The sequence below is a fragment of the Nerophis ophidion genome, linkage group LG04 (genome assembly GCF_033978795.1).
Source record: "Nerophis ophidion isolate RoL-2023_Sa linkage group LG04, RoL_Noph_v1.0, whole genome shotgun sequence".
Taxonomy (NCBI): Eukaryota; Metazoa; Chordata; class Actinopteri; order Syngnathiformes; family Syngnathidae; genus Nerophis; species Nerophis ophidion.
Window position 1 is genome coordinate 45,069,211 of NC_084614.1, and position 27,650 is coordinate 45,096,860.

The 27,650-nt window shown below is 41.2% G+C and overlaps 1 protein-coding gene across 2 annotated transcripts in view; it reads left to right on the top strand.

Annotated features, from left to right (window-relative positions):
• LOC133551448 (sialate:O-sulfotransferase 1-like) overlaps positions 1–15,443 on the top strand; it is a 146,175-nt gene extending 130,732 nt beyond the window's left edge. For both annotated transcript variants that reach the window (XM_061898154.1, XM_061898155.1), the window contains 4 exons: positions 3,122–3,308; positions 9,838–10,002; positions 11,769–11,969; positions 14,719–15,443. In XM_061898154.1, coding sequence (XP_061754138.1) covers positions 3,122–3,308; positions 9,838–10,002; positions 11,769–11,969; positions 14,719–15,071 — 906 coding nt within the window. In that variant the 3' untranslated portion in view covers positions 15,072–15,443. The remainder of the gene's footprint in view (positions 1–3,121; positions 3,309–9,837; positions 10,003–11,768; positions 11,970–14,718) is intronic.
• Positions 15,444–27,650: the final 12,207 nt, after the last annotated feature.

Here is a 27,650-nt window from a genome sequence, read left to right on the forward strand (position 1 = left end):
GTGAAAAACATCCATGTTATACGTATATTGTGTATATTATATGCACATATTTTATAATATATCAGTATATATTATATACTGTATATATAATATGTAAATATTACATACATGTTATATTTTATATTGCTGCTATGCTACATGTTTAGTCTACTTTATACGTGCATTATCCTTTTCATCCTTTGTTACTGAGTATGACAGTCTCTCGCTGTCATGCGGGTTCCATGGACCACCAAATAGGGACATTGTTGAGCAGGGTTGTGACTTTGTTTATTTTTGCAAAAAAAAACTCAGTGCAGGTCGCTTTTCAGCTCCTCTTCTCCGCACGCTCGCCGCTGCCTCTGCTCTCTTCCTCTCTCCCTGCGCGTCAGCTTCCCTCTGGTTCCTTCTCATCTCTCCGCCTCTCTCCCTGACGTTGACGGCTGTCGCCCTTTTATACAGTGAGAGAGGATTACTTGATGACCCCAGGTGTAGCGATGTAGTACTCCTTTGCGTTGTGTTTTTCCCCAAAAAACGACACCCAGTCATTCTTCTGGCTCAAACGTGGTTTATTCTGGTGAAAACAATCATAGTGAGTCTCCAATCAGCCTTCTCTTTACATTTTTTAAACCGTCACGTGAAAGACAACAGACTGACGAACACATTAACACACGACAAAAATAATACACAGTACCTGGTGAAAACAATCATAGTTAGTCTCCAATCAGCCTTCTCTTTGCATTTATAAACCTGTACAGAAGTAAAACAAAACAACACTTAACATAAATATTTCTCTTTTAGGCCTACAGCTAGCCTGCTAATACGTTAGCTGAAAGCTAATTCAGAGAGCGCCAGAGAGCACAATTTATCGTCACGTGGAAGACATCACACTGACGACACACAGGTGTCACATCCTGGAAGTCTGCTGTGACATGTGACGTTCAACCACCATTAAAAAATGTAGGAAATGACAGTACTGAACTTAGAATAATAAAAATTGCGAAATAAAGAGTCACATTACATAATGTGTAAATGTAATAAATTAGATAAAATTACATTGAAATAAGATGACATCAAAACAAGAAGAGTAGTAGGACAGTTAGCAATTGAGATCATAAATGACCTCTGTGACACACGCTCCTGATCTTGGGCCGGGCTCCGGCGTGCCCTGGCTCGCTGTCGGACTGCCGGCCACGCCTCCTCGCCGCCATCTTGGGCTCGCTGTCAGACTGCCGGCCACGCCTCCTCGCCGCCATCTTGGGCTCGCTGTCAGACTGCCGGCCACGCCTCCTCACCGCCATCTTGGGCTGGACTACGGTGTGCCCTGCCTCGCTGTCGGACTGCCGGCTCCGCCTCTCCACACTGAGCTTCTGTGTGGAACAATTCCTCTTGTGGATCAGTAAAGTTTGATTAAGTCTAAGTGTGTTTACAGAGAGAGAGACGAGGGACGTTTACGACAGCTTTACAGCACTTGGGAGAAAGGAGCGCTCGATTTGCTCAAATGCTGTAAGTGGGTTCGGGACCCACTTACAGCATTTGCTTTTTGTTTATTCATTTTTTAAGTTGTCTGATTTATTGGTACTATGTCAAAATTCCAAATTTTTATCCATCCAATATTCAAACGCACCCCTTAAAAATGTTTTCTCTTGTACATACCTGCATTATAACTTGTCAGTTATAATATAGTGAGATAGCTGCTGGCTCCGCTGTGGACGGGACTCTCGCTGCTGTGTTGGATCTACAATGGATTGAACTTTCACAGTATCATGTTAGACCCGCTCGACATCCATTGCTTTCGGTCCCCTATAGGGGGGTGGGGGGAGGTGGGGGGGCGGGGTTGCCCACATATGTGGTCCTCTCCAAGGTTCTCATAGTCATCATTGTCACCGACGTCCCACTGGGTGTGAGTTTTCTTTGCCCTTATGTGGGCCTACCGAGGATGTCATAATGGTTTGTGTTGTGGTTTGTGCAGCCCTTTGAGACAGTAGTGATTTAGGGCTATATAAGTAAACATTGATTGATTGATTGATATTTGTATACAACATTTGTATTCATTGGCTATAGATATAGTTTATGGTTTGATTTTATAAACCCTCACTGTACTTAAAAAGAACCAAACCGTGACCTTAATACTGAGTAAAGTACCAAATTGTGACAACGTTACGCCCTTTGTGTAAACGTTCCTCTGATTCAGGAGTCGGGAACCTTTTTGGCTGAGAGAGCCATGAAAGCCAAATGTTTTCAAATGTATTTCCGTGAGAGCCAGGTAATATTTTTTAACAATGAATACAACTAAATGTGTGCATTTAGGGCACGTTGTGGCGCCGTGCCAGCAACCTGAGGGTTTCTTGTTCAATCCCCACCTTCTACCAACCTAGTCACATCCGTTGTGTCCTTGGGCAAGACACTACACCCTTGCTCCTGATGAGTCCTGGTTAGGCGCTTATCCATTTACCATAACCCATTTACCTTTTTTAACACTGAATGCAACTAAATGTGTGCATTTTTAAGTAGGACCAACAATTTTAGAGTATAATAAGTCTCTTATTCTTTTAAATAACATTGTTATTCTGAAGCTAACCAATAATAAGTACAATACTTCTTACCATTAATGCGACTTCTTAAACAGGTGCGGTAGAAAACGGATGTGTGGATTAAAATGCATGAGAATGTTTTATATTTTGAACATTATTTTTAACACCGTGATTACCAGCGGACTTATTCATTATTACCGTGTTAAGCAATGTCAGCTAAGATTTATCTGAGATCCAGATGCAGTCATCAAAAGAGCCACATCTGGCTCTAGAGCCATTGGTTCCCTACCTCTGCTCTAATTGGAAGGATCTGGATTCTGTTTCCCTCCGCATTCTACTTTGTCTTCTCCCCCAAAAAAGAGACGTCTGATATAAATATTACCAGGGAATGATTAATTATCTCAGTGTGCGTGAGCTTTATAATTACGCTCAACTTTCTTCCCGAAGTTGTGTTTGCCCTAATTACTTGAGCGTTATCAATGTGCAGGAACCATGTGAGCAACGAGAAGGGAGGTGTGACGTGACAACGCATCCCTGCTGACAATTCACTCTGTGAATAAATATGAGTCAACAGATACATGGAGAACATTTTTTGTGCATCTCATTTGTAGGAACTCCCGCTGGCGGTATTCAAGAAACCCCACTGCTTCTGTACTTGGACGTCCTCTTTGTTCAGTCTCAACCAGCAGTCGGGACAACAATGCGCAGAAAACGCTGGTCTGAACCACACAAAAAACTCCACAGCGACATCAACAAAGGAGCAGAACTACTATCAGGTGTATCACACTCCTGTACTTGGTGAGAGTCTTCACATACAGTCTGGAAATCACAGATTTACTGAAATACAGAACATTTATTTCATTTTATTTTTTTTTTTTATCTCTTTCATTGATGTGCATCTTTGATCAATAGACAATGAGTGGCGGTATAGCTCGGTTGGTAGAGCAGCCGTACCAGCAACTTGGGGGTTCCAGGTTCAATCCCAGCTTCTGCCATCCTTGTCACTGCCGTTGTGTCCTTGGGCCAGACACTTTACCCACCTGCTCCCAGTGCCACCCACACTGGTTTAAATGTAACTTAAATATTGGGTTGCATGGTGTAAAAAGCGTTGAGTCACTAGAGAAAACCGCTTTATAAATATAATTCACGAAAATAATTCACAATTAAACCTCAGCAACTAAACATTTACACACCAATGCCTGAGAAGGAACAAGATGAAGAAAATCTTATATTTTCCTGCCCCCTTCAACATAATACGTATGGATAGCATACAAACCAAACAAACACATCAAAATATAATGAAAACAAACAAAAAACACAACAAGTGCAAAACTTCATGATGTACAAACCGAACAAAAAAAAGTAATATACACTTCACGGGATAATACCAAACAAATACAAAACCAGACAAAAAAAAAAGTAAGATAATAAATATAAAGCAAAATGTAAACACTTATGGCTGTCCATATGATCTTATTGTTCTATCTTTATATATTTTTTCAATTGGAATATATTTTTTACAGTCTTTTATCTCATTGTAAAGAGAATTCCATAGTTCAACCCCCACCACTGATATACACATTTGTTTCAAAGTTGGCCTTGAATAATGGTGTTTGACATGACCTCTTCCTTCTCAGAAGTGACGACAAACATTTTTTTGTAAATTTGCTGGTAATGTTTCACTTTTAGCCTTAAACATAACACAACATGTCTGTAACTTTACTAGCTCCTGTAGTTTCAATAAAGCAGAATTAATAAATAATATGTTAGTATGCTCTAGATCAGGGGTCACCAATGCGGTGCCCGCAGGCACCAGGTAGCCCGTAAGGACCAGATGAGTCGCCCGCTGGCCTGTTCTAAAAATAGCTCAAATAGCAACACTTACCAGTGAGCTGCCTCTATTTTTTAAATTGTATTTATTTACTAGCAAGCTGGTCTTGCTTCGCTCGACATTTTTAATTTAAAGAGAGACAAAACTCAAATAGAATTTGAAAATCCTAAAAAATATTCTAAAGACTTGGTCTTCACTTGTTTGAATAAATTCATTTATTTCTTTTACTTTGTTTCTTATAACTTTCAGAAAGACAATTTTAGAGAAAAAATACAACCTTAAAAATTATTTTAGGATTTTTAAACACATTTACCTTTTCACCTTTTAATTCCTTCATCTTCTTTCCTGACATTTTAAATCACTGTTCAAGTATTTTTTTTTTAATTTTTGTATTGTAAAGAATAATAATTACTTTTTAATTTAATTCTTCATTTTAGCTTCTGTTTTTTCGATGAAGAATATTTGTGAAATATTTCTTCAAACTTTTTATGATTAAAATTCAAAATAATTATTCTGGCAAATCTAGAAAATCTGTATAATCAAATTTAAATCATATTTCAAAGTATTTTGAATTTCTTTTAAAAAATTTGTTCTGGAAAATCTAGAATAAATAATGATTTGTCTTTGTTAGAAATATAGGTTGGTCCAATTTGTTATATATTATAACAAAGTGCAAATTGGATTTTAACCTATTTAAAACATGTCATCAAAATGCTAAAATTAATCTTAATCAGGAAAAATAATTCATTTTGTTCCATAAAACTTTTTTTGGATTTTTTTCAAAAAGATTCAAATTAGCTAGTTTTTCTCTTCATAATTTTCAGTTGAATTCTGAATTTTAAAGAGTCAAAATTAAAGATAAACTATGTTTCAAAATTAAATGTTCTTTTTTTTTGTGTTTTCTCCTCTTTTAAACCGTTCAATTAGTGTTTTTTTCATCATTGATTCTCTACAAAAAACCTTCCGTAAAAGAAAAAAAAAATGTACGATGGAATGACAGACAAAAAATACCCATAAATATATATATATATATATATACATATATATATACCTTTATTTATTAAAGGTAAATTGAGCAGATTGGCATTTCTGGCAATTTATTTAAGTGTGTATCAAACTGGTAGCCCTTCGCATTAATCAGTACCCAAGAAGTAGCCCTTGGTTTCAAAAAGGTTGGTGACCCCTGCTCTAGGCTCTAGATAAACTACTTTATGAATCTACTTAAATTAGCCCGATGGTATAAACAAGGGCCACAACCACATAGGGGGAGGGGTCCATTATCATGGCCAGCGCTTATATTAAAACTTGAATATTTTTTTCTTAAAATGTTGTTGTCAAAGTTAAATAATAATAATAGAGTTGTTGATCTTTCAAATTTAATAATGTGTAACACTACCTGCACTACTTGCAGGTAGTGTTACCCACCTGTTCCTAATTAGCCTGCACACCTGTGGGATGTTCCAAAGAAGTGTTTGATGAGCATTCCTCAACTTTATCAGTATTTATTGCCACCTTTCCCAACTTCTTTGTCACGTGTTGCTGGCATGAAATTCTAAACTTAATGATTATTCGAAAAAAAAAAAGGTTTATGCATGAGTTTGAACATCAAATATCTTGTCTTTGTAGGATATTCAACTGAATATGGGTTGAAAATGATTTGCAAATCATTGTATTCTGTTTATATTTACATCTAACACAGTTTCCCAACTCATATGGAAACGGGGATTGTGTATTACATAATACATGTTTTTTTTTTTAATAATAAGCACTTTTGCACTATGCCCTGTCTTAATCCCTGGAGAAACACTTTTTCATTTTGTTGTAACAGCTAAATGACATTGGCAGAAACACATAACGTCATCGAAGTCCACATGCATGCATTCAATCAATCAAAGTTTGTTTATATAGTCTTTAATCATAATTGCCTCAAAGGTGCTGCACAAACTACGACGAGATCCTCTGCTGTGATCCCGCATGAGGGCAAGAAAAAAGGTCAACCCCATGTGGTCACAATGAGGAACTTTGAAAGGGACCGCAAATTTAGGGACCCCTGGGGTGGCGTAGCTCGGTTGGTAGAGCGGCTTCAGGGTTGCCGGTTTGATCCCCGCTTCCGCCATCCTAGTCACTGTCGTTGTGTCCTTGGGCAGGACACTCAACCCACCTTCTCCCAGTGTCCACTGGTTCAAATGTAACTTAGATATGGTTTTTTAAAGCACGTTGAGTCACTTCACTCACATATGGTGGGAATCTTGAGATTATTTGCTTGGTGCTGGGATAGATTTAACGTTTCATAATTTGACCACTCCAGCAGAGTGCTTGGCTACCTCTGACACAGTCACGACAGAAAAAGCATTATGTGAGTTAAAGTACCAATCACACTAGGTGTGGCAAAATGTTTCTCTTATGTATTATGCTGCGAGAAATGCTATGTGTGCAGGAATTTTCCAGCCCGGTGCTGTGTTTTAGTTCTAGCTTCTAGAACCAGGAAAGGTAAAAATGCATTATATCTATTTGTGGCAGCATCGGGACATGTTTACTTCTGCATCGTACGGCACGTAATTGTGGAGCATTCAGGGAAGCTTAATTAAAGTGACTAGTTTTTACAGGCAATAGACTCTTAACACCCAGTAGATGCACTAATGATAATGATAATAGCCTAGTATTTTGATGTTTTATCATGATTATCCATTAGTGATATTCCTAGTACAGTTGTTCTCAACCTTTTTTCAGTGATGTACCCCCTGTGAACATTTTTTTAATTCAAGTACCCCCTAATCAGAGCAAAGCATTTTTGGTTGGAAAAAATAGATAAAGAAGTAAAATACAGCCCTATGTCATTAGTTTCTGATTTATTAAATTGTATAACAGTGCAAAATATTGCTCATTTGTAGTGGTCTTTCTTGAACTATTTGAAAAAAAGATATATAAAAATAACTAAAAACGTGTTGAAAAATAAAGAAGTGATTCAATTATAAATAAAGATAAAAATAACTAAAAACTTGTTAAAAAATAAACAAGTGATGCAAGTATAAATAAAGATTTCTGGATTCATGAACTTAATTGTAAACATTTCTTCATAAAAAATTAATCTTTAACATCAATATTTATGGAACATTTCCACAAAAATCTAGCTGTCGACACTGATTGCATTGTTGCATTTTTTTTTTACAGTTTACATTTCTAAAGGATTTTTGAATCGTTGCTTTTTTTTAGAATATGAAAAAAAAAAATCGCACATACCGCTTGGCATACCTTCAAGTACCCCCAGGGGTACGAGTACCCCCATTTGAGAACCACTGTCCTAGAGGAATCAGTTAACCTTTAACTTATACAATGAAGTAGAGGGAAACTTGACATATTTATAATCATATTTAAGTGAATAATGATCATAAAAACTCCCATTTTTGCTACATTATAATAAATTTGTCAACACAATTTTGTTTGAAAAAAAAATCTACCAAATAATTAAGGGGGTTTAAAGATATCTGAAGGAGCCTTTATTCCCCTGAAAAGTCTAATGATGCAACTGGTTTGAACACTTAATATAAATAAATAATAAATGGGTTGTACTTGTATAGCGCTTTTCTACCTTCAAGGTACTCAAAGCTATTTCCACATTCACTTATTCACACACACATTCACACACTGATGGAGGGAGCTGCCATGCAAGGCCCTAACCAGTACCCATCAGGAGCAAGGGTGAATTGTCTTGCTCAGGTCACAACGGACATGACGAGGTTGGTGCTAGGTGGGGATTGAACCAGGGACCCTCGGGTTGCGCACGGCTACTCTCCCACTGCGCCACGCCAATGAAAAACATTATTGATGAAACAGCTATATTAACATGGAAATATTGTGATTTCTGATAATGGAGTGCGCCATCTACTGTACTTCCTGGTGATCATGTTGGTAAGACTGGCACATATGTAGAACGTCCATAATATGTTTTTTAGTTCATGTAAACAAATTGAGAGTGTCAATGTGGGGCGCTGACATATGTTTAGGGTGGAGTGGGGGCCCTTCTGGGGTCTAACAAAAATACTTTTTAAAGACCAACATGGGGCCACAAACAAGATCTTGTTTAGTGCCACACAAAGCCTAAGGCCTGATTGAATGTAGAATAAAAAGGAAGGCTGGTGGTCACTGTACAGCATCAACAGGAGGCAAACATTCATTGTAGTACACAGAACTTCCTCAACAGGAGCGCATTAAGGAATGGTGTATAGCTGGGTCACCAACCTTTTTGAAACCAAGAGCTATTTCTTGGGTACTGATTAATGCGAAGGGCTACCAGGTTGATACACACTTAAATAAATTGTCAGAAATAGCCAATTTGCTGAATTTACCTTTAATAAATAGATATATATATATATATGAAAATGAGTATTTTTGTCCGTCATTCCGTCATACATTTTTTTTCCTTTCACGGAAGGTTTTTTTGTAGAGAATAAATTATGAAAAAACACTTAATTGAACGGTTTAAAAGAGGAAAAAACACGAAAAAAATGAAAATTACATTTTTAAACATAGTTTATCTTCAATTTTGACTCTTTAAAATTCAAAATTCAACCGAAAAAAATGAAGAGAAAAACTAGCTAATTCGAATCTTTTTGAAAAAATTAAAAAAAAGAATTTATTGAACATCATTAGTAATTTTTCCTGATTAAGATTAATTTTAGAATGTTGATGACATGTTTTAAATAGGTTAAAATCCACTTTGAAATAAGATTTAAATTTGATTCTACAGATTTTCTAGATTTGCCAGAATATTTTTGTTTAATTTTAATTATAATAAGTTTGAAGAAAAATTTCACAAATATTCTTTGTCGAAAACACTGAAGCTAAAATGAACAATTTAATTAAAATGTATTTATTATTCTTTACAATAAAAATATATATATATATTTGAACATTGATTTGAATTGTCAGGAAAGAAGAGGAAGGAATTTAAAAGGTAAAAAGGTGTGTTTAAAAATCCTAAAATCATTTTTAAGGTTGTATTTTTTCTCTAAAATTGTCTTTCTGAAAGTTATGAGAAGCAAAGTAAAAAAATAAATGAATTTATTTAAACAAGTGAAGACAAAGTCTTTAAAATATTTTCTTGGATTTTCAAATTCTATTTGAGTTTTGTCTCTCTTAGAATTAAAAATGTCGAGCAAAGCGAGACCAGCTTGCTAGTAAATAAATAACATTTAAAAAATAGAGGCAGCTCACTGGTAAGTGCTGCTATTTGAGCGATTTTTAGAACAGGCCGGCGGGCTACTCATCTGGTCCTTATGGGCTACCTGGTGACCCCTGGTGTATAATGACTGCTCTAAGGACCAATGCATGACAGGGGCCCTCGATAATAGCAAATATTTTTTTTATGTGCAGCCCGAAGTGATAATTCTTTCACTTGGCCACTATTCCTGGTGTCCTTGTTATTGTGCGCGTCATGTATGTCTTGTTACATTTTTTTGCTTTCATGACTGAAAGTAAGTTCTTTACATGTTCCAGACTCCAGATGCAAAGAGAGAATGTTTCTACCTCAGAGGTCCAACTCTCTGGTGGCTCTTTCCAGCTTTCCCGGAGCAGGCAACACTTGGGTCCGTCACCTGATCGAGCTCATGACGGGCTACTACACCGGCAGCTTCTACTTTGACGGCACCTTGTACAGTCGAGGTTGGTGTGGACCATATGCACTGTGGGAACAAATAACCACCGTATTTTTCGGAGTATAAGTTGCTCCGGAGTATAAGTCGCACCTGCCGAAAATCCATAATAAAGAAGGAAAACAACATACATAAGTCGCACTGGAGTATAGGTCGCAATTTGGGGGAAATTTATTTGATAAAACCCAACACCAAGAATAGACATTTGAAAGGCAATTTAAAATAAATAAAGAATAGTGAACAACAGGCTGAATAAGTGTACGTTATATGACGCATAAATAACCAACTGAGAAGGTGCCTGGTATGTTAATGTAACATATTATGGTAAGAGTCATTCAAATAACTATAACATATAGAACATGCTATACTTTTACCAAACAATCTGTCACTCCTAATTGCTAAATACCATGAAATCTTAGACGTCTAGTCTCTTACGTGAATGAGCTAATTAATATTATTTGATATTTTACGGTAATGTGTTAATAATTTCACACATAAGTTGCTCCTGAGTATAAGTCGCACCCCCGACCAAACTATGAAGAAAACTGCGACTTATAGTCCGAAAATTACGGTAACTAGATTTAATGCTACAAAAAAAAAAAGCTGGCAGCTCTGTCATTGTACGGTGGTTTTTACACCAAAGTACTGTAAATGGAAAAACGACACCACTGTTATTATTATGATGAAATTCTGGCGACTGAACTGACAGTTTATTTTACTGTAATATCTACAGTTGTTGTTTTTACAGTGCATCACTGTATAAGGAAAAATGGTTACCACTTCTATTTTACAGTGACATTGTAGCGACCTAGCTGGCAGGTTGTTTTTTTTATCGTAAAATATTGTTGTTTTTACAGTGCGAATCTGTAAATGGAAAAATGGTATTATTTTTTTACAGATTAATATTGACGACTGATCCAAATTTCTTTTAACCGCAAGATCTATCGTTGATTTTACAATATAAAGTTAAAGTTAAAGTACGAATGATTGTCACACACACTCTTGGTGTGGCGAAATTGTTCTCTGCACTTGACCCATCACCCTTGATCAGCCCCTGGGAGGTGAGGGGAGCAATAGGGAGCAGCGGTGCCGCGCCCGGGAATCATTTTTAGTGAATTAACCCCCAATTCCAACCCTTGATGCTGAGTGCCAAGCAGGGAGGTAATGAGTGCCATTTTTATAGTCTTTGGTATGACTCGGCCGGTTATAAACGGTTTACAGTCATATTTTGGCGACTTTTTTTTTAAAGGAAAATCTTTAGTTGTTTTTATAGGCATGATTGTAAATCAGGAGTCCCCAAAACAGCCCGCCAGCATCCATAATCCGGCCCGCGGGGAGTCACAAGTTTAAAAAAAATATAAAAAATAATTTTTTTAGATCTGTTCTTTCTAATTTAATTTTCTACTGCTTGTTACTCTGTGTTTCCTAGCCGCTCAGGCAAATCATATTGTGTAAAAATGCATTTTTCCATCGATGGACTACGCACTTGATGTCATGTTTTCAGTCAATTAGTGCGCAAGGAATATGTATGTATGTATGTATGTATATATTTGTGAATATATATATATATATATATATATATATATATAAATATATAAATATCCCAGCCCCCGGCCAAATTATTTTAACCCAATGCGGCCCCCGAGTCAATAAGTTTGGGGACTGCTGCTGTAAATGGAAACTGTTATTTTACAGTGAAAAACTGTAATCTCCTGAAATTTTTTATGTGTTGCCTTGCAAGTGATTATTACAAAGTATACTATTTACCGCTGCTAGGTTTCAAAGGAGAGAAAGACTTCTGGAGGAATGGCCGCAGCATTTGCGTGAAGACCCATGAGAGCGGCGAGAGAGAGATTGAGATGTACAACTCTGCCATCCTGCTGATCCGGAACCCTTATCGATCCCTTATGGCGGAATTCAACCGCAAATGCGCCGGACATTTAGGACACGCAACAGATGCTCAGTGGAAAAGCAAAGGTAGTATATTTTACATACATAAACTACATCCAGTATAGAAATGGCTCTGTTTTTGCTGTCATATAATGACAGCTGGTCTGCGTTTGATGACGTTATGTAATCCTGAGCGCGCTCCCTTAAATGAATAAAAAAATAAATATTGGTCCGTAAATAAGAGACAGGCTAAAGTACTAGTTGCAGAAAACATGATGTGCCTCAGGTGGAGGTACACCCAAGAAGGATAACGTTGTTTAGTAGTTTAATTTTTACACATCATTATGTCTCCGAAACATATGGCAGGCTCTACTAGTGGCAGTGTGCCAAAGAAAAGGAAACATGTCACTATGGAAGTGAAAATGACCATCATAAAAACAGAAGAGAAACTCCCACTAATATAGAGATGGATACCGATTCACGTATATTCAAAGGGAACCATATTTCAATACATTTGTTGCACGTGACCTTATGTTCCTTATGTACCAACAGGCTGAATAAGTGTAGGTTATATGACACATAAATAACCAACTGAGAATGTGCCTGGTACGTTAACGTAACATATTATGGTAAGAGTCATTCAAATAACTATAACATATAGAACATGCTATAAGTTTGTTTACCAAACAATCTGTCACTCCTAATCGATAAATCCCATGAAATTTTCTTCCTCGATGTCGCTTCTAAACAACTCTGCCAACTCCAAAGGTATGTGCTGCTTCCTCTTGTCGTTTTCTGCTGCATATTTCACTACGTCCAGCTTGTAATCTGCGCTACATGATTTCCTTTCCGGTCCAATTTTTTTGTTCAGCCCATCTCAGTTTTTATAAGTTACCGCCAACGATGAAAGGATTCATTTTAATAGCTACGGCAGTAGCATATAGCATATAGCATTTAGCATTCCATGACCCACAATGCACTTCTGCCATGGCCCTCCCCCGCCGAATTCTTTTGGGTTGACGTGTGTGTGACGATTGCCGACGTGTGTGTACGATTCCTGACATTTTCTTCGTCTCTACCGCAAATGATATAAAAAATATTATTTGGTATTTTACGGTAATGTGTTAATAATTTCACACATAAGTCGCCACGGAGTATATGTCGCACCCCCTGCCAAACTATGAAAAAAACTGTGACTTATAGTCCGAAAAATACGGTATAGAGCAGTGGTGTCGAACTCAAATACAGAGTGGGCCAAAATTTAAAACTGAACAAAGCCGCGGGCCAAGGTTGAACAAATTAACCTTTTAATAGGGACCCAAAAAAGTTTTGCATTGAATATTGAATAAACAAGGCTTATATACAGTAACTTTATAGCGACATGCAAAATCGAGTTTCAAATAATAATAATAATAATAAAAAAATATAAATGGCATATCAAATAAAATTTAAATACAAATATAATGCCTCTTCTATTTGCAGCCTTCTGAGGTAAATATCAAAATATATTGTAGCGTCCCGAAAGAGTTAGTGCTGCAAGGGTTTCTGGGTATTTGTCCTTTTGTGTTTATGTTATGTTACAGTGCAGATGTTCTCCCGAAATGTGTTCGTCATTCTTGTTTGGTGTGAGTTCACAGTGTGGCGCGTATTTGTAACAGTGTTAAAGTTGTTTATACGGCCACCCTCAGTGTGACCTATATGGCTGTTGACCAACTATGCCTTGCATTCACTTATGTGTGTGTAATGGCCGCATATATTATGTGCGTGGGCCTGCACGCTGTTTGTATGGCGGAAATGCAGACGTGACGACAGGTTGTAGAGAATGCTAAAGGCAGTGCCTTTAAGGCACGCCCTCAATGTTGTTGTCCGGGTGAAATTCGGGAAAATGCTTGCTTGCCCCGGGAGATTTTCGGGAGGGGCACTGAATTTCGTGAGGATTGGCAAGTGTGAGAAATTGCGGTGTTACAGCCAGGGGCGCTGAAAAGGGGGGGGGGTAAAGGAGACAGATTCTAGGGTCCCATGATGGAGGGGGCCCCAGAGAGGCCCCTAATGATGATGAAATTATATGAAATTATGTGTTGGGGGCCCTGTACCGATTCTTTTCATGGGCCCAAAATCCCTAGCGGCTCCGCTGGTTACAGCGGCACAGCTGCTGTGTAATAACGGCGGGCCAGCTGTAATGTTAATTAGATATTGCCTCAAGGGCCAAATTAAATTACACGGCGGGCCAGAGTTTGACACCCATGGTATAGAGTTTGCATACGCTGTATGGCATTTGGATCTTAGTAGATCAGACCCTAAGCATCATGTAGCAGTGGTGTTAAGTGATAAACAATAAATACAAACTACGAACATAGCTAAATCACTTACTGTACAATGTCTGCTCTCAATGGGATGCCAACTGATGGGATGTTTATATCTTCTAGCACGAAACTTGTGTTCACTGTTCATATGATGAATTCATCAAAATTCTCACTCCTCAGGTAAAACACGCGAATCGATTATGAATAGTGAATTGTTGTATAATTCACGTCCCAAATGTAGTTATCAGTGAAATTAGTAACATTATCAAATACATAAAAACATTTACATCAAGAATAGAAGTCAAAAAATGATTACACTTTGATTTTTTATTGTCTTTTGATAAAAACACACCTGCAGATAAAACAGTTAAAAACCCAATAACACTCAATTAGTGAGGTTAGTGTTTGGCGCCTTCTAGTGGCCAGATGGCTCTCAGCACCCACTTACATCACTTATTGGAAAACACTTGTGCCACTCAATGTGAGAAGTAAAAAATCAATGATTGTCCTCAACTCTCCTCTCTCATTCTAAGAATGGCCAGAATTTGTCTCAAGCTACGCCCCCTGGTGGGCATCCCACGCACTCAGCTGGCTGAAGTTTGGACACCATCTGCTGGTGGTGCATTACGAGGATCTGCAGAGAGAACTACTCCCTCAGCTGCGCCTCATCACAGCCTTCCTGAACATCACCCCGACTGAGGAGCGGCTGATCTGTGCCCAGAACAATCAAGATGGTTACTTCAAGCGCCCGGGCAGCCAGCAGCCGTCTTTTGATCCTTTCACCCCTCACATGAGGCAAACCATCGACACTTTCATTCGTACCGTGGACCAGGCTCTACAGAGCAGGAACTTTAGCAGACTTCCTGGACAATACCTCCCCAGATGATGTCTTGGGAAGTTCTTAAGGAAAAAGATTATGGCGCTAACATGCAGTGCACACGGCGAGAAGAAAGCGTCAGGGCTGGACTACTTTGGCATGAAGTGGGCCAGTAGGGTTCGACTCATCAAGCAAAGTTCTGATTTAGGGCAGAAAAATGTTTTGCTCTGCATGTTTTAAAGATAATTTTCTTTCAGTGTACACAACGTTAACAATCTTGTCATATTAACAAGCTGACGCAGATAATACCGCTGATTAAAGCCTCAAAGTTATGACCGAATGCTGCACACGTAATGCAATCTATCGATGTACTAAACTGAAAAAACACTTTTAACTGTAAATTCCTTACATTAAACATTTCCATATTGCATTGTAAGAAAAGTCTCAATGCTTTTTGTTGAGTGATTTCCTATTTTTGGATCCGTTTTGACACTGAAGTGAGCAAGATGTGTGATAGTTTGAGTTTAAAGGGTAGTTCATCAAATATATTAACAGTCCATTGTAGGTGTGTCCTGATTAGGGTTGGGTATCGTTTGAATTCGAACGATTCCGATTCCAATTCTTTGTTTCGATTCCGATTCCTGACGATTCTCGATTCCGATTCTTTCTTTAAAAAAAATAAATAAATAAAAAAAGGCAGGGTAAAAAAAAGTTTAGGATATTTTAAATGAGCTAGCTAACCTACAGTCTTTCTGAATGAAATAGTCTGACATTCTCCATCAATTTTAATTCTAATAATGTTTTATGAACTTTACTATAAATTCCTCACAGGGCTGTTTTCAACTAGGATATAAATATAAATTCTATGAACACATTTTCACAGGGGTACACTTTCATCAAGAGAGCTTTATTTTTGAAAACCTCATTAAAACACATTTACACACACAAGTGTATGATGCTGCAGGTACTTAAACATGTTACCGTGCTCCCAATGATGGGCTAACCTGGTGCAGAAAAGCAAATAAACAATAAGAAACAACTTGCAAAACCCAGTCCAGATTAGCAGCAGGTACAGTATAAAATCAGAGACAGTTCTTGTTTAGAAAAATGACCATATCTGCCTTCTCAGGCAGGATGCGTGAGCGTTCTGAACAGATAGTGTCTCCTGTCAAAGACGGGACACGCATTTATTTGTAGTCCATGAACTCGGAGGCGCTTCATCATGTTCGACGTGCACCCTCCTAAGCACGAAACCGTCCTGTCGCACGTGTTACATTTCGCCGATATTTAATTTTTTTTAGTAAAATAAAGCCACACTTTCGACCGTCGAGCCCGCTATCCATGCTTGACTGACTCGCTCGGCTCCATAGGCTCGGCTATGCTAACACTTCCGGCGGTGGGCGCTTCTCCGTTGGTGTTCAGCGGCTTCTTCTTTCGGGTCGATAGACTTATTATTTTTTTCCGGTCGGCGGACTGGGTATCGAAACTAGGAATCGAAATTTAAACTTTTGAACGATTCCGGGAGAATCGGAAAGTTAGTTCCGGTTCCAATCGATACTCAATACCCAACCCTAGTCTTGTTACAACTTTTCCTTCATCAATCAATCATCCATCCATCCATCCATTTTCTACCGCTTATTCCCTTTGGGGTTGCGGGGGGCGCTGGCGCCTATCTCAGCTACAATCGGGCGGAAGGCCTGGTACACCCTGGACAAGTCGCCCCCTCATCGCAGGGCCAACACACACTAGGGCCAATTTAGTGTTGCCAATCAACCTATCCCCGGGTGCATGTCTTTTGGAGGTGGGAGCAAACCAGAGTACCCGGAGGGAACCCACGCATTCACGGGGAGGACTGGCAAACTCCACACAGAAAGATCCCGAGCCCGGGATTGAACCCAAGACTACAGGCAGACGCACTAACCCCTCTCCCACCGTGAAGCCCATCAATCAATCAATCAATCAAATATTATTTATCCATCCATTCATCCATTTTTTACCGATTATCCCTTTTGGGTCGCGGGGGGGGGGGGGGGGGGGGGGGGTGTTATATAGTCTTTAATCAGAGGTGCCTCAAAGGTCTGCACACACCACAATGGCATCAATGGTCTGAACTCACATCCTGGGTGACCAGCTGCAATGGATGCCAAGTGGGTACAGTTTCTGCTATTTTTCCATTATAATGTGAGAGTCCAGTTCATTGGGGGCAAGCAGGGGATTGTAGGAAGTCTCAAACCAGGTCATAAAGTAGTGGTCCATACTTGGGCATGACTTAGAACAGTTGGCACATCATCCAGACTGATATCTCTCCAGGAATTATCTTTGGCCATCTGATAACTTCTCCTTGTAGGAGGGAGGGTAAAACAAAAAAGAGAGAAGAGTAGCAGCAGGTCAACTGTTCTAAAGGGAGTCTATTTAAAAAGTAGTGTATATAGATTAGTTTTATGGTGGGACTTAAATGGTCCTGAGTAGTCCTGAGTTCAATCCCGGGCTCGGGTCTTTCTGTAGGGAGTTTGCATGTTCTCCCCGTGACTGCTTGGGTTCCCTCCGGGTACTCCGACTTCCTCCCACCTCCAAAGACATTCACCTGGTGATAGGTTGATTGGCAACACTAAATTGGCCCTAGTGTGTGAATGTTGTCTGTCTATCTATGTTGGTCCTGTGATGAGGTGGCGACTTGTCCAGGGTGTATGCCGCCTTCCACCCGAATGCAGCTGAGACAGGCTCAAGCACCCTCCGCGACCCCAAAAGGGACAAGTGGTAGAAAATGGATGGACGGATGGACTTAAATGCTTCTACCAATTTTGCATGTCCAACTGTTGCTGGTGGGGCATTCCAGAGTTTTGGAGCCCGAATAGAAAACGCTCTGGAGCTGCGGACGGCGTTCTTGGAATGTAGGTTGCAAACAATCAGCAAGATTAGATGGTGCTAAACTGTTTAATATTTTGAACGTAAGTATGTTAAGATTTCATCATTGATGTACATGTATAAACTATCAGACTGCGTGGTCGGTAGTAGTGGGTTTCAGAAGGCCTTTAATTTAATTTAGATACACTTCCAGGTGACTACAATCTGGCGTGTTGGTCAGCTTTAGGGGCATGTGGAGTTGGGTGTCATCAGCATAACAGTGAAAGCTAACACCGTATTTGCGTATGATGTCACCTAGCAGCAGCATATAATTACTAAAGAGAGCAGGGCCATGAACTGAACCCTGTGGGATTCCGCATGTTACCTTAACATACTCTGAGGTCATGTTATTATAGGATACACAGTTCATCCTTTCATTGGGATAAGAGCTAAACCAAGTAAAAGCAAAGTCTGACATACCAACACTTGAGCAGCGCTGATATCAAGTAGCAGCAAAATGGATGACGCATCAGCATCCATACTTAACAACAAATCTCTAGTCACTTTTGTGAGTGCATTCCTAGAAGAGTGATTTTCCATGAAACTGGACTGAAAGGGTTCACAGACTACCTCTTAGATGCCAAGTATTCATTGAGCTGTTGTGCAACAATTTTTTCAGCTAAACAGGAGGTGCAACACGTGACGATAGTTCAGCAGGTTCTCAGAATCGAAGTTAGGCCTTTTATTAAGCAGAGGCTGAATAATCACTGTTTAAAATAAAAAGAAAGATAGTACATTATTGATTCCTTCAGGAGAGTTCCCTCAGGAAAATGCTATTGGAACAGTACCAGAGGAAAGTGATAGGTCAAGAATATTTATCACAGATGGTCCTAATGTTACAAAGAGCTCCAAGATGAGTTTTCCAGGAAACGGGTTAAGTCGACATAATGTTTATTTTGTCCGATTAACGACTCGCGAGGGTTCCTCTAGTATTACTTCTTCAAAACGAGAGAGATTAGTTTCGAAAGCATTTGATTTACACTTTACACATTACACTTTATCCCGAACCCATTTGTGGAACCCAGTTGGAGCTGGGACATGGTGTTTTTAATCTTCTTTCCAATGAGGTTATTTTTTTTTCATAAAGAATTGCATAAAGTCATCAACCGAGTGGTTGGAGCTACTGGGAGAAGACCCTGGTCGGGTTAGCGATGCTACGGTTTTAAACAAAAATTGAACTGAACCAAACGTGACAGCATGTCATATTTACGACGATTAGCCGGATACAAAAATTACCAGAAACAGTATCATTGGTCCGGAATCTTCATGGGCCAGAAAGACTCATCCAAATTAAAAAGCAGTTCTATAAGTTAAAGTTAAAGTACCAATGGTTGTCGCACATACACTAGGTGAGGTGAAATTTGTCCTCTGCATCTGACCCATCCCCTTGATCACCCCCTGGGAAGTGAGGGGAGCAGTGGGCAGCAGTGGTGCCGCGCCCGGGAATCATTTATGGTGATTTAACCCCCAATTCCAACCCTTGATGCTGAGTGCCAAGCAGGGAGGCAATAGGTCCCATTTTTATAGTCTTTGGTACAACTCGGGCGGGGTTTGAACTCATAACCTACCGATCTCAGGGCGGACACTCTAATCACTAGGCCACTGAGTAGGTGAGATGTATACCGATCCTCCGTATACATCTCCAATGAACAGTTTGTGTCGTAGTTGATGTGATTACCTCGCAGAGTTGTGGCTAAGGTGGGGCTTGAAGTCTTTCAAATCTGTGTCCTAGTCTTGCCATTTGGTAGGTCTGCTAGCAATAGCATCCTTGGCTCCCTCATCGCCCGCTTGAGTGTATTCATCTCGTCACAACAGGTGAGTGCTCAGATTCGTCGTGCTGCCCTTACAATATAACTGTTTTCCAAACGTTGAAAATCGCTATACTGTAATCCAACAGACCATTCTTTTGTTTGTTTTTTTAATCCAAACATTAACTACACCTTAGATTTAATATTCAGGGCCGCATTGTTTGTAAACTCTTGGTGCCAAGTTGCTCTGTTGTCAGTCAAAAACAAGAACGGTACTCTCTTATTATGTCATCATAGAAATTTCGCAAGATTGGCGTGGCCATATTTCGTATCAGCTCGACAATCAACCGATTCGTGACTTTCCAACCCGACATCGACCAATCCATACTATATACAGATCAATCCAGTGGCTCACCAAACGATGTAATCATATCTCTAAAGTTGAAATCGGTTATTGGTTTGTACCGCTCATTTTTTACACCCCTAGTGTTTATTGTTATCCAGGGTAAATCCCACCTAACCCTATCCTTGTCTACACAAACACAATGGTCCTTTAATACCCCTTCCCCTCCCTGAGTCCGCCGGCGCAACGCGACCTAGTACGCATGCGCGGAAAATGCGCACGTCATAGTCACCTCCAGTGTTGCTTTGTGTGCAAGTTCTTAAATTTAACTTCTCTGAACAATATCCAGTGTTGTGGTATTTCAATTAACTGGAATCCAGTGCGGTGTGGGGCCCTGTTGTAGTGAACCACACCAAAGCCAACATAAATTAATCAAATCTTTAATGGACAAGTGGAAGTAAACAATGTGATCAAGAACATTTTACATCAATCAATATAGGGATCTAGATATCTGGTCAGGACACTCCTCACACTTTTGCCTCCACTTTCATTGTCTGTTCGTTTTTGGTGACTTTATATACTCTGGACCTAGACGTTGAGTCCGCGACATACATGGCAGACAATAACTGATATAGTCTGCTTTTCCAGTCCGAAAGCATTCACCGTTTTCCGATGTCTTCCCTCGACAGCCAGGTAATACAAAGCACACGCTACCTTTTTTTATCACATCCACGGGAGCCCACATTCTCATTATCTCTCCTTCGACAAATTGACAAAGTTTTTCGGTAAGTACAAACCCTGTGTCCATATGAGTTGGGAAATTGTGTTGGATGTAAATATAAATGGAATACTCCCGTGTATATGAAGCTGGAGGCCACGCCTCCTCCAGCTCAAACATGCACAGTTCAAAGCATTTAAAGTCATTTTCAAAAACAACTGCTAATCCTCCTCCATTTCGACCGGTTGACCGCGGAGAATTAAAGTATGAACACTCCGGAGGCAGAAATTCATTAAGAGGAGCGGACCCACCGGCTCTCAGCCATGTTTCCGTCACACAGAGTAAGTCAAGTCCACAGGAATTTAAGAAATCCTTCAGGATAAACGTTTTGTTTGTCAAAGATCTTGCGTTCACAAGACGGAACCTGGCGGGGGCCAGCACGTCCAGGGCCCCAGCTAATCCAGGTGGGGCCCGACACACAGTCCGCAGGTGGCCGGGGAGAGGAGCCACGAGGCGGGAAAGGAAGGCAGGAATCCGGCCAGGTGAAAAAGCTGACTGGGACGTCAAAAAACCAACGTCGAAGTTGATCATATCAGTGGGAAAGGGGCAAATATCCAACAGTGTTTACGTTTACCAAACAATCTGTCACTCTTAATCGCTAAATCCCATGAAATCCTATACGTCTAGTCTCTTACGTGAATGAGCTAAATAATATTATTTGATATTTTACGGTAATGTGTTAATAATTTCCCACATAAGTCTCTCTTGAGTATAAGTCGCAACAATGAAAAAACTGTGACTTATAGTCCGAAAAATACGGTACTATCCTAAAAATTTACAAAAAAACTGTCTCATTAGTGCCTATTTTCCTTCATTTTCTCTTAACTTTATTTGTTGATGTTGCGATTGATCACGACACCAGGGGGCGGCAGCATTATCAAACAACTACGCTGTGATCAAACACCGACTCTGTTTTTGCTTTTTAATTGGCAGTGTTCGTCCATAAAGACGTGAGTAGACAAGTTGGCACTATTAGTGGTTTAAGGTTCCGAGCTGGGGTTTTTTTTGCCTTTTGGGGCATTATTTGTGGAGTTTAGTCACTGTTTAACATCTGACTTGTTGTGATCCGGCTACCGGATCACACATCTCTAGCATGTTTATGTCCTTTTTGTATTGTCCTATGTTTTGATCATGTTTTGGACTCTACCGATCCCGTTTGTTAGCGCACTTCCTTGTTTTGTATTGTCACCATGGCAACCTAAGTATGCCTCCTGCACGGACTCATTACGCACACCTGTTTTGAATTATTTGTGTTGTATTTAAGACCACCTGCTACCTTAGTTCCTCCTGGCTGTTTTGTTTGCTACTTGCAACACGCACGTTGGTTCTTATTTTTGTAATCACTATTGCTAAGTCTCGCCTTAGCTTTGCGTGCGCTCTGCACCTCTATTCCTGTACTCTGCTCTCGTTGCTAATTATTAGCATAGCTCTCCGTGCATTCGGCACGCCTTTTCTTTGCATTTTGTACCAGTATTATTTTTGTTTTTGTATTAAATCTAATCTTACCTGCAACTCCTGCCTGTCCTGGTCCTCTTGCATCCCTGGGGTAGCAACACGCATCCATTATGCCTCGCCATCGTGTCAGAAAACAGCCAGCACAACGCCGCCTCGCAGTGGACCACCAAAAGTCTTCCCTTCGCCAAGCCGCGAAGACTTTTTCCCCGGACAGCAGCGCGCAGACAACAGCCCAGTACTCTTCCCTGAGGTTTGGAAGTTTTGTTTTTTCTCCATATTCCAACCACTCTTCCGACTGGGCTGTAAGGCCAGGGCATACCTCCGGCCCACCGGTCCATCACGGTGACGTCATTTCGTCAACGCCCCCTGGTGACTCAATACCACCCCCTGTCGATGATATTTTTTCTGAGGATTTTTATATTGTTGAGTCTTATTCTCAACCTGTTTCAAATATTGACTATGATTTTTTGGACTCTATAGACACAACTAAGTTCTATACAGATGTTATTTCTAGATGCAAACTAAGGCAACATGAGCTACCTACTTTTCTTCCTCCACCTCTTAAGCCCCGTTCCCCGCCCAAGTCTGGGTTTTTTTCTCCTTTTTCAAAAGGACATGTTGGTCAACTTAAAGGGGAGGAGTCTGCCCACCTCCAAACCTCACACCACCCTCCCTTAAGGTCAGTCCCTGACCATAGGGAACGGGTCTGGGATCCCCGTCTGGAGGGAGGGGCTAAGGCCTATAGCTTTGGTGGGGAAGTAGCTCAGATGCTAACTGTCAAACCGCAGCCTCCTATGAGGCCACCTCCACCGATATTCCGCTTAGCTCCTCCTAGTAGACCTCCTCCACCTGTGTTTCCCCCGGTCAAGCCACTAAGGCCACCTAGACCTCCTCCACCGACTTTTCGACTCGCTAGTCCAAGTCCCGGTCCCAGTTACGTACCTTCGTGTAGTCTTGATCGTAGTCCTTGTCCTAATTCCCCTCGTGGTCTTAGTCCTCACAGTAACCCTAGTCCTTGCCCAAATTCTTGTCCGAGCCCCAGTGTCACTGTAAGTCCTGGTCCTTGCCCAAGTCCTTATAAAAGCACTAGTTTGATTGTAAGTACTGGTCCTCACACAAGTCCTTGCCCAAGTCCTAGTGTTAGTCTAAATCCTCATAGTAGTCCTAGTCCTCCTCTCTGCCAGTCTCTTAGTGCTCCTCGGCTGACGCCGACACCTGCTCCTCGGCTGACGCCGACTCCTGCTCCTCGGCTGACGCCGACTCCTGCTCCTCGGCTGACGCCGACTCCTGCTCCTCGGCTGACGCCGACTCCTGCTCCTCGGCTGACGCCGACTCCTGCTCCTCGGCTGACGCCGACTCCTGCTCCTCGGCTGACGCCGACTCCTGCTCCTCGGCTGACGCCGACTCCTGCTCCTCGGCTGAAGCCGACACCTGCTCCTCGGCTGAAGCCGACACCTGCTCCTCGGCTGAAGCCGACACCAGCTCCCAGTCTGGTTCTCACACCAGCTCCCAGTCTGGTTCTCACACCAGCTCCCAGTCTGGTTCTCACACCAGCACAAACTCCCAGTCTGGTTCTCACACCAGCACAAACTCCCAGTCTGGTTCTCACACCAGCACAAACTCCAAGGCTGGAGCCCACTCCGGTACCAGCACCACGACAGGTACCGGTGCCAGCTCCGTGCCGCCAAGCACCGGTGCCAGCTCCGTGCCGCCAAGCACCGCCGACGACGGGGCTGGAGCCCACACCAGCGCCGACGACGGGGCTGGAGCCCACACCAGCGCCGACGACGGGGCTGGAGCCCACACCAGCGCCGACGACGGGGCTGGAGCCCACACCAGCGCCGACGACGGGGCTGGAGCCCACACCAGCGCCGACGACGGGGCTGGAGCCCACACCAGCACCACCGACGACTCCTGCGGCTCCCAGGCCGCCTCCGACGACTCCTGCGGCTCCCAGGCCGCCTCCGACGACTCCTGCGGCTCCCAGGCCGCCTCCGACGACTCCTGCGGCTCCCAGGCCGCCTCCGACGACTCCTGCGGCTGCAGCACCCGCATCATCCTCGCCAGCTGCACTCGGGCCTGCTTTGGCTGCAGTCCCCGCACCCTCGTCTGCTGCTTCCAAGCCTGCTGGGATTTCGGTGCTGAGGCGTCGACCACGGGCGTGGCCTCTGCGAGGTCATCCTCCTCGCCAGATACTCCCTCCTCCATGTCGGCCACGGATGTGGCCGTGCCCGGGTCGTCCGCCTCGCCGGGCACCTCATCCTGCGAGGCGGCCACTAATGTGGCCTTTTCGAGGTCGCCCGCCAAAACTTTTTCGGCAGCAGCGTTCCACCCGCCGCCGCCACATGATGTGTCCTCGGTGGATTCGGGGACATGCGATCTGGCGACCCTCCACCGTGGACTCCTTCCGCCCTCCCTTCGTTTGTGAACTTTCTGGTTTTGGGAGGGGGTTCTCTTTATTGCAGTTTTTTGGGGGCATCTGGGATCTGCCCCTTAAGGGGGGGGTAATGTTGTGATCCGGCTACCGGATCACACATCTCTAGCATGTTTATGTCCTTTTTGTATTGTCCTATGTTTTGATCATGTTTTGGACTCTACCGATCCCGTTTGTTAGCGCACTTCCTTGTTTTGTATTGTCACCATGGCAACCTAAGTATGCCTCCTGCACGGACTCATTACGCACACCTGTTTTGAATTATTTGTGTTGTATTTAAGACCACCTGCTACCTTAGTTCCTCCTGGCTGTTTTGTTTGCTACTTGCAACACGCACGTTGGTTCTTATTTTTGTAATCACTATTGCTAAGTCTCGCCTTAGCTTTGCGTGCGCTCTGCACCTCTATTCCTGTACTCTGCTCTCGTTGCTAATTATTAGCATAGCTCTCCGTGCATTCGGCACGCCTTTTCTTTGCATTTTGTACCAGTATTATTTTTGTTTTTGTATTAAATCTAATCTTACCTGCAACTCCTGCCTGTCCTGGTCCTCTTGCATCCCTGGGGTAGCAACACGCATCCATTATGCCTCGCCATCGTGTCATGACTGACAAGCTAAATACTTTAGCTTCATCTGGATAACAATACTTGTGAGCATTGTATTTTGATTCCCTCTGGTTTTGTGACTCAGTTTCTTTATTATGTTGAACACATAATAATTTATGTGTAGTCATTATTATTCAGTTTTGGTGTGTTTATGATGTACATTTCCCTATATTGCAAACAAATAGCCCATTATCAACCTAAGGAGACCAGTGCTAAAATTTTCATTACACAGCGATTACTTTTAGTTGTGATAATTATAATGCGTATCTTTATTTGTAAATGTAAATGTGTATTATTTGTGTGAAAAACCACACTACATGAACAATTAATAGACATTACAGAACAAATTAAAACCTATAGGTATGTAGTTCGCGTGATTAATGATTTTCATAATATTAACTTTGCGAGAATGGCGATGTTTAAAATGTTCTTTACTCTGCACTTATCTGCACTTTCCAATTGCAGTCTTGATCATATATCATGAAGTGATTAGTAGCTAGTATTTAATCCAGTCCTTATTACAGAAATTCATAGAAATGTTTTGCTTGTATGATGAAATATTTACTTTTCTTCTCAGGAACCTAATTCTCAGAGATAAACAGCGTCACGTAGTGGCTAAGTCTGGTATGACAAGTCAGGGTCAAAGCTGAGTAGTCGGTAAACAAATTTTGCCATATAATTTTGAATTCACTCTTTTTTTGAAAAGGGTTTAAAAGTGACAAGTATTTAAAATCGCTGTGCTTTAACATCTTGTTTGCACGGAATTTAAATATCAGTATGAGCTGCCAAGAGGAAACTATACATTCAAAAAAGAACAGCAGTGTTTTACAACCTCCCAGTACATCAAAACAAACAATACAAAAGGGGAGGGGGTGTCGCACTAATATACAACGAAAACTTTAACTTTAGTCCTAACTTAAATAATAAATATAAATCGTTTGAGGTGCTTTCTATGAAGTCTGCCACACCTCTGCCTCTGTGCCTGGCCGTTATCTACCGCCCCCCAGGGCCCTATTCGGACTTTATTAGTGAATTCTCAGAGTTTGTTGCTGATCTAGTGACGCACGCCGATAATATAATTATAATGGGGACTTTAATATCCATATGAATACCCCATTGGACCCACCGTGCGTGGCGCTCCAGACTATAATTGATAGCTGTGGTCTTACACAAATAATAAATGAACCGACGCATCGCAGCGGTAATACGATAGACCTAGTGCTTGTCAGAGGTATCACCGTCTCCAAAGTTATGATACTCCCGTATACTAAAGTAATGTCCGATCATTACCTTATAAAATTCGAAGTTCAGACTCATGTTCGGCAAGCTAATAATAATAATAACTGCTATAGCAGCCGCAACATTAATGCTGCCACAACGACGACTCTTGCGGACCTACTGCCCTCGGTAATGGCACCGTTCCCAAAGTATGTGGGCTCTATTGATAACCTCACTAACAACTTTAACAACGCCCTGCGCGAAACCATTGATAGTATAGCACCGCTGAAGTTAAAAAAGGCTCCAAAAAGGCGTACGCCATGGTTTACTGAAGAAACTAGAGCTCAGAAATTATTATGTAGAAAGCTGGAACGCAAATGGCGCACGACTAAACTTGAGGTGCACCATCAAGCATGGAGTGATAGTTTAATAACTTATAAACGCATGCTTACCTTAGCTAAAACTAATTATTACTCAAATCTCATCCGCATTAATAAAAACGATCCAAAATTTTTGTTTAGTACAGTAGCATCGCTAACCCAACAAGGGACTCCTTCCAGTAGCTCCACCCATTCGGCAGATGACTTTATGAAGTTCTTTAATAAGAAAATTGAACTTATTAGAAAGGAGATTAAAGACAATGCGTCCCAGCTACAACGGGGTTATAGTAACACAGATACGATTGTATATACGGCGGATACTGCAAATATCCAAAATAGTTTCTCTCGTTTTGATGAAATAACATTAGAAGGATTGTTACAACGTGTAAATGGAATAAAACAAACAACATGTTTACTTGACCCACTTCCTGGGAAACTTATCAAGGAGCTTTTTGTATTATTAGGTCCATCAGTGCTAAATATTATAAACTTATCACTTTCCTCGGGCACTGTTCCCGTTGCATTCAAAAAAGCGGTTATTCATCCTCTCCTTAAAAGACCTAACCTCGATCCTGACCTCATGGTAAACTACCGACCGGTGTCTCACCTTCCCTTTATTTCGAAAATCCTCGAAAAAATTGTTGCAGAGCAGCTAAATGAGCACTTAGCGTTTAACAATCTATGTGAAACCTTTCAATCCGGTTTCAGGGCAAATCACTCGACTGAGACAGCCCTCGCAAAACTGACTAATGATCTATTGCTAACGATGGACTCTGATGCGTCAT